Consider the following 7,513-nt stretch of genomic DNA (forward strand, 5'->3'; position numbering starts at 1 on the left):
GGACAGCGAGTGGTCGAAGTTTGAAACAACTGACAACAAACTTCGTGTGCTTGAAAGCCCCCAGCTGGATCACGACTACTGCTAACAATATAATGGACTACTATAACAATATAATGGAAATTGTAAATCAGTACAAGGAGATTTTCGAGTCCGCAGTGCTCCAATTGGCTCAAACCCCGGCGAGAGAATTGCGCTTAACAACTGATGAAGGAAATACGTACCAACATGATGCTTCAGCTTCAAAAGTCAACACGGAAGCACGGCATGATACTGGAACCAAACAGGCAGCTTCCAACGAGTACACTAAACTAGTTCGCAGACAAGGGGTAATGATGGCCTCGGTGCGACGGTTACTGAACGACAACGTTTCATCACAATGTGTTCCAATAATTCCAATAATAAGCTGTGGGAAAATATAGAAGACATTCACTTCAGGATATATGAGATGTTCGACAACCCAACCGAGCAGGGCTACAAGGTCGATAACTTCATTTCACTTGAAGAAAAGGTATGGAGTACTTTGCAAGCAGCTAATAGTGACTCCCATACTGAGCAAACTTCAAACCAACTTCCGATTAAACTGCTATCAATTTCATTGCCGAAGAATTGCAAAATTCGATGGCACCTATTTAAAATGGCAAGAATTTCATGACCTATTCTCGCAACTGGTAATAAATCAACCTCTTTCAAAAGTGCAGAAAATGTGGTACTTGAAAACTCACTTAGTGGGGGAGGCTGGAAATCTAATTAAACATTTCGCATCAACAGGAGAGAATTTTGATGCAGCTTGGTTCATGCTTCTGGAGCGTTACAACAACAAACGCTTGCTGGTGAGCAAGTTAGTAAATGAGCTAACTACTACACCTGGAAGCACATAAATGGACAATGTTAAAAAGCTGCATGACACAACACAAGAATGTCTATTAGCATTGCAAAATTTGCAGATAGACACATCAACATGGGATCCACTTCTGCTCCCCCTTCTACTAAAGAAACTGGATCAACCGACTCCTTTGCGGTACGAACAATCATTATCAAAGCCACGGGAGGTACAAACACTCAAGGAATTCCTGCAATTTCTGGAGAAACACTTTCAATTCATGGAAGCGATCAAAGACAAATCTACAAGCTCAACTGCAAAGGTGTGCACTTCAGTCACATCCAAAGGTCATAAAAATGACACTTGCAGCATGTGCAAAAAAGGAAAATATCCATTATTTTCTTGCAAGGAATTTTTACAACAGTCTCCATCGGCATGCTTTCAGTTCATACAAGGGCAGAAATATTGCCACAATTGCCTAAAACCGGGACATGATTCTAAAAATTTTATATTAAGAAACTGTCTGAAATGCAACAAAAAACACAACACACTGTTACATTTCGAGGATTCAAAAAGCCTCGTATTGGAGTAGCTACTGATGTAATGTCTTTGCTACATCAGTAGCTACTCCAATACGAGGCAACGGATCGCAAAGTACTACTCCATCCAGGACCAAATCAACACCATCAAAAGACGAAGTAGCGTCACTTACCACCGTAAAGCACACAAAGTCAAACACATATGTACTACTCAGCACTGCCATGGTGAAAGTTAGAGGAATCGGAACAGAAGTGCAGTGCCGGGTAATTCTCGATTCAGGCTCACAAGTTAATCTTGTGACTGAACGATTGGTTAAACGTCTTGGCATCTCAACTAAACCATCATCAATCTCCATTAGTGGCATAGGGTCGCAGAGCACTAAGATACAACATCGAGTCAATGTGGCGCTACAGTCTCGGATCAACAACTTTACAATGCGGCTAGAGGCAGCGGTATTGCCTCAGATTATATCCCCGCAGCCTTCGCAAAAAATCAAGATCGACGAATGCCAAATACCTGAGAACATCATGTTGGATCGGCTAACATCATTCAATCATCCTGACAAAATTGATATATTGTTGGGGGCGGAATTCTACAACCAACTGATGGCAGCAGGGCAAATCAAACTGTCAGATGACCTACCCATTCTGCAAAATACAGTGCTGGGATGGATCATCGCGGGAAAAGTTGGTGGCAACTACATCTCAAATGCAATATGTGGAATCTGTACCAACGATGACATCAACTTAGATGCAGCCATTGCTCGATTATGGGAACTTGAGAATGTTGCAACTGTAAGAAAACAACATTCCGTAGCAGAAAAACAGTGCGAAGCTAATTTCGCACAACATACACTCATCAATGAAAATGGGAGATTCATGGTAAGGCTAACATTTCTTGAAAATCCGGAGGCCTTAGGGGAGTCCTATGGGATGGCGTATAATCGATTCCTGGCCTTAGAACGTCGACTGGCAAAATCGCTCCGGACAACGATTCAATATCAATATGTACAATTTATGGAGGAATATGAGAACTTGAGGCAGATGACGCAAGTGGATATTGATTCCATCAGTAAACCTAGGTACTTCATTCCTCACCATTGCATTGTGAGACCCGAAAGCCGCACTACAAAATTACGTGTGGTGTTCGACGCATCAGCAAAATCGTCCACTGGCATGTCTTTGAACGACCTCATGTATACCGGACCCACTGTTCAGAGCGAGCTTTTCACCATTTTACTTCGCTTCCGTTAGCCCAGGTTAGTCTTCACCACAGATGTAGAAAAAATGTATCGACAGATGCTCATTCAACCGGACGAGCGTAAATTCCAACTTATCATCTGGCGAAACGATTCAAGCCTACCAATAAAGCATTATCAGCTAAATACAATCACATATGGGACAAGATCTGCTCCATATTTAGCCACCAAATGTTTGCAGAAAATTGCAAAAGCAAATGCATTACAATATCCTCTTGGTGCTGAGTTTCTACAGGACAATTTTTATGTAGATGACGGAATTGGTGGGTCAGACAGCTTAACCACGACGATGGAAATCCAACAGCAACTGATACACATTTTAAAACAACGTGGTCTTAACCTAAGAAAATGGTGCGCCAATCACTCACAATTACTGCAAAATGTTGGCATGGAGGAACAAGAAGTTGACGTAGACTTTGACAATGACATCAATCAAACTATTAAAATGTTGGGGTTAACATGGATGCCTAAGATGGATCGATTCTGCGTAAAGGTCTGCCTAGAAAGCTGCAGTCTTGCAACTAAACGCTCAGTCAGCGCCGATCTTGCAAGGCTTTTCGATCCGTTGGGGATACGAGCACCCATTGTAGTCATGGCAAAAATGTTTATTCAAGATCTCTGGCAACTGAAACTGACATGGGATGAAGCATTACCAGCCGATTTGAATGAGAGATGGACAACAGTCCCAAATGATTTGCAAAACTTGGACAACATGCAAGTTGCACTGCACGTGTTTGAACGATACATCCCAGCAAAAATTCACATTCATGTCTTCTCCGACGCATCAGAAAAGGCATATGGTGCTGCAATTTACATTATATCCGAGCTGGATGAGGGACGAGTACAAGTGAGGCTGCTCTGTGAAAAATATCGTGTGGCACCCTGAAACGGCAAACTATTCCTCCGCTTGAGTTCTGTGCATCAGTACTGGGTGCTCAACTAACTACAAGGGTCAAATCAGACCTTAAGCTAGACGATGTGGCTACATACTTTTGGACTGATTCACAAATCGTGTTGGCATGGATTAACTCATCCTCAGCATCATACCAAACATTTTTGGCAAACCGTATAGCTGTTATTCATGAGCACACTACCGCTGAACAATGGCGGCATATAAGTTCAAAAGACAACCCAGCTGATATTCTATCACGAGGACTGCCGACGGGGAGACTAGAAACCTGCAATATGTGGTTTTATGGGCCAACAATCTTGCTTGGTAAAGAAGACACTTGGCCTTCAAAGTATTCCATGGCATTATCAGTAATCGACGAAGGTATCAACATGGAACGGAAAATGGTGACATCAGTCGCTGTTGCAACCACTGGACATGAAGGAAGCGTACTTATAGCATTCGACACAATGGCTCTTTCAAACCATTACAAAGAGTGACAGGCTACATGCTGAGATTTATCAACCAGGCCAGAAACCAACCGCGGCAGTCAGACATTCCCTTGACTGTACACGAATTGGAAAAAGCGCTTGTGGTAATCGTTCGTACAATGCAGCCATTGGACTGTGAGGAAGAGCTTCAGCACCTCAAAAAAATACAACGAAGTTCGCAAAAACAGTTCTTTCCGCAGCCTGTCACCGTTTCTGGACAATAATGGCATAATCCGAGTAGGGGGGCGTCTACAAGCATCAGAACTTGCATACGATGCCAAACACCCTATGCTAATTCCACATAACAATTCATATAACACAATTCAAGTTATTAGAACTAATGATCCATAAAGAAAACCGTCATTGTGGACCTCTAGCGCCCTTAGCTTACACAAGGCAAAGATTTTGGCCTATTAAGGGAAAATTGCTGACACGATCAATTGTACTAAACTGTGTAAGATGCACCAAAGCTAAGCCAAAACTAATGAGTCAAATTATGGGGAACTTGCCTTCAACAAGAGTAACTCCAGCAAGACCATTCATCAACTCAGGCGTGGAATTCTGCCATTTTGGGTTCACTTCAAGATAAGGGGAAAGAAACCACAAAAGGCCTATGTAGCGGTATTTTGCTGTTTTGCCACAAAGGCAGTACATTTGGAATTAGTCAGCGACTTAACGATGGATGCATTTAGTGGTGCCTTAAAACGATTTATAAGCCGAAGAGGGCATTGTCAAAATTTATATTGTGACAACGCAACCAATTTTGTAGGCGCGAAAAAGCACCTTTCTGAACTTACTGACGTTGTCTATGGAAATTCATCACGAGAATCAATAGTAAAGCAGTGCAGCGGAAAGGGAATAACATTTCATTTTATACCCCCTAGGACTCCACATTTTAGCGGTTTATGGGAAGCAGCGGTAAAATCAGCTAAGCATCTACTAATAAGAAGCACCTCGACAGCATCCTTAACGAATGAAGAATGGGACACGGTAATCATCGAGGTGGAAGGAATCCTAAATTCCAGACCAATCAGCCCAATGTCCGACAATCCTAACGATCTAACAGCTTTAACTCCAGGCCACTTCCTCATAGGAGAACCCCTGAATGCCCAAGTTGATCCAACATGTAGGCCACCGCAAACAAATTTATTAACAAGATGGAAACCTGTTTCTCACCTCAAACGCGAGTTTTGGAATCGCGTGGTCCCGCGAATATTTATCTGACCTTCAGCTGCGAAATAAATGGAAGACACAACACCACAATATCAACGTAGGTGACATGGTGATCATCAAAGAAGACAACACACCGGTATTGCAGTGGCATCACTGAGGAAGAATCATCAATGTATATGAAGGAAACGACGGTGTAGTGAGAGTGGCTGATGTATAAACTGCTAGTGGCACTTGCAAGAGGCCTATTCACCGACCTGCACCCATGCCCAAGAAAACAAATGATACCACAGAACGACAATCAACCAACAAATTACTTGAGGAAGACAAAATTCCATCAAGGAGGAATAATCCTTCCATACACCAAGGACTTGCTACACTTTTGATTGCCCTACTCATCTTACCATTGGATTTAGGAGCTGAACTTCAAAATAAGCGATTTGGATCAAGGCTTGACATTCATTTTGAAGGAATAGGCTCAACAGCCATATCAACCACCGATTGTAACCTAATAATCTACTATGACATGGAAGGATTTATGGTAGAACTAGCACCGCTGTCAAATGGCACAAGGGCCCTTCGCCATTTATGTCAAGAAATCACACAAAAAAGCTCATGTCTTTCTCTGGTAGCACATCTTGAACAGACTCAAAAAGAGTTGCAGCTAGACTACGCAATAGTAAAATCTAATCGGCGTAAACGAGGTGCCATTGATTCAGTTGGAAATATCGCTCATTCTTTGTTTAGAGTACTGGACGCAGAATATGCAGAACAAATGTCCAAAACAATCACACACGTTAAGGAAAATGAACTACATCTGCTGCGCCTGATCAGAAATCAAACATCCATTGTGGGCTCAACCATCAACATTTTGAAGCAGGATCAAAAAGCGGTCAAGAGGAAGTTCGACATCATTGATCAACAAGTCAGTCAAATATTCCAGAGGATCAGCAACGGCACGCATGAGATATACCAAGAAAAATTGTTTCGAATCTTTTTCTCGTTATCCATTCAACTCACACTTATGGCAGGCAATTTGCAAAGAATGCAATCTGCAATATTAGCCGTTCTAATAGATACTAATCAAGGAAAAATAAGTCCTCTTCTGCTGACGCCCAGCCAATTGCAAGACGAAGTAAAAAAAATTAAACTTCACTTATCAGCACCATTGGAACTGCTTGTAAACCAAGAAGATTTACTCCAGCTATATCAACTCATGACGGTTAAGGGAGGACTTACAGAAAAGCATGTTGTATTCACCATCACATTGCCTCTGGTAGAGCATGATCGATACGACTTATTCAATCTGCTACCAATTCCTACTTGGACTAATGGGACTATGATTGAAATAAGTCCGTGTGCTGCAGTTTTGGCAATAAACACAGCTCTCGGTCAATATTTCCCTCTGAGCATCTCCAAATTTCAATCTTGTGTGGATATTAAAAATGGAAATTACATCTGTTCTAGAATTCAAATTCGTTATAGTCACGGTTCATCTATATGCGCATGTGAAGTAAATTTATTCAACAACAAAACCCAGTCAAGTTGTCAACTGCGGAAAACACCAAACGATGTTGCATGGATATCACTACAGCATAAAAATCAATGGATTTATGCCACGTCAGTTTCATCTCGTGCGACAGCAGTATGTGGAAAAGAAATCATTCAGGTGATTCTAAAATGATCAGGACTGTTATCACTCCAACCAGACTGCATACTCAAACATAATTTTATATCAGTTCAAGCACGTCAGTCTCGTCCTACACTAGCCTGGGAGAAATTTCCGAAGTAGCTGCAGCAGAACATATAAAGCCTCTTCTTCAATCACGGGATGATGAGAAATATATAACACAAATACAAAACCTCACGTCCTTACAATCATCATTGGCCAATCAACGCATATTAGAACTCCCAAACAAACTTGAAGCACAAAATGCGCACCACATAACAGTTGGATACACTGCCTTGGTTACAGTTTTGTGCCTCTTAGTGTTCATGCTAGTCAAAAGAAAATTTAAAACAGCCAAACAGGAAACATTGCACGCATCCACGACTGTGACCACATCCGGTCAAAATGAAAAACCCACACCTGCGCCTCGACATTCTCAAGGAAGTTTGGACTTTACGATAAACATTTAGGACAGAACCTGCCAAGGAATTCGAGCTGCGCTCACCGGGGGGAGGATGTAATTTAATAAGAAAAGTCGACGTATTAATATTGCATTAGCTTTACTCAACAGGGTATTAATTTTCGCTTGCATTCTTTTATGCGTAGCTTGCACTTTATGCCTTTTAGTGTATTCTTATCGCCAAATAATTTGGCATGTGTCAATTTACATATAAGA

At 41.7% G+C, this 7,513-nt stretch overlaps 1 protein-coding gene across 1 annotated transcript; it reads left to right on the plus strand.

Annotated features, from left to right (window-relative positions):
* The first annotated feature begins 1,794 nt into the window (after nucleotides 1-1,794).
* On the plus strand, nucleotides 1,795-2,613 carry LOC118755825. The gene has a single exon (XM_036490637.1). The coding sequence runs from the start codon at nucleotides 1,795-1,797 to the stop codon at nucleotides 2,611-2,613; it is 819 nt and encodes a 272-aa protein (XP_036346530.1).
* Nucleotides 2,614-7,513: the final 4,900 nt, after the last annotated feature.

This window comes from Rhagoletis pomonella, unplaced genomic scaffold, assembly GCF_013731165.1.
Source record: "Rhagoletis pomonella isolate Grant_MI unplaced genomic scaffold, Rhpom_1.0 Rhpom_scaffold_07550, whole genome shotgun sequence".
In the NCBI taxonomy this organism is placed as follows: domain Eukaryota; kingdom Metazoa; phylum Arthropoda; class Insecta; order Diptera; family Tephritidae; genus Rhagoletis; species Rhagoletis pomonella.

Excerpts from the sequence above, each read along its gene's own strand:
- LOC118755825 (XM_036490637.1), top strand. The coding sequence starts at position 1,795 with ATGCGGCTAGAGGCAGCGGTATTGCCTCAGATTATATCCCCGCAGCCT.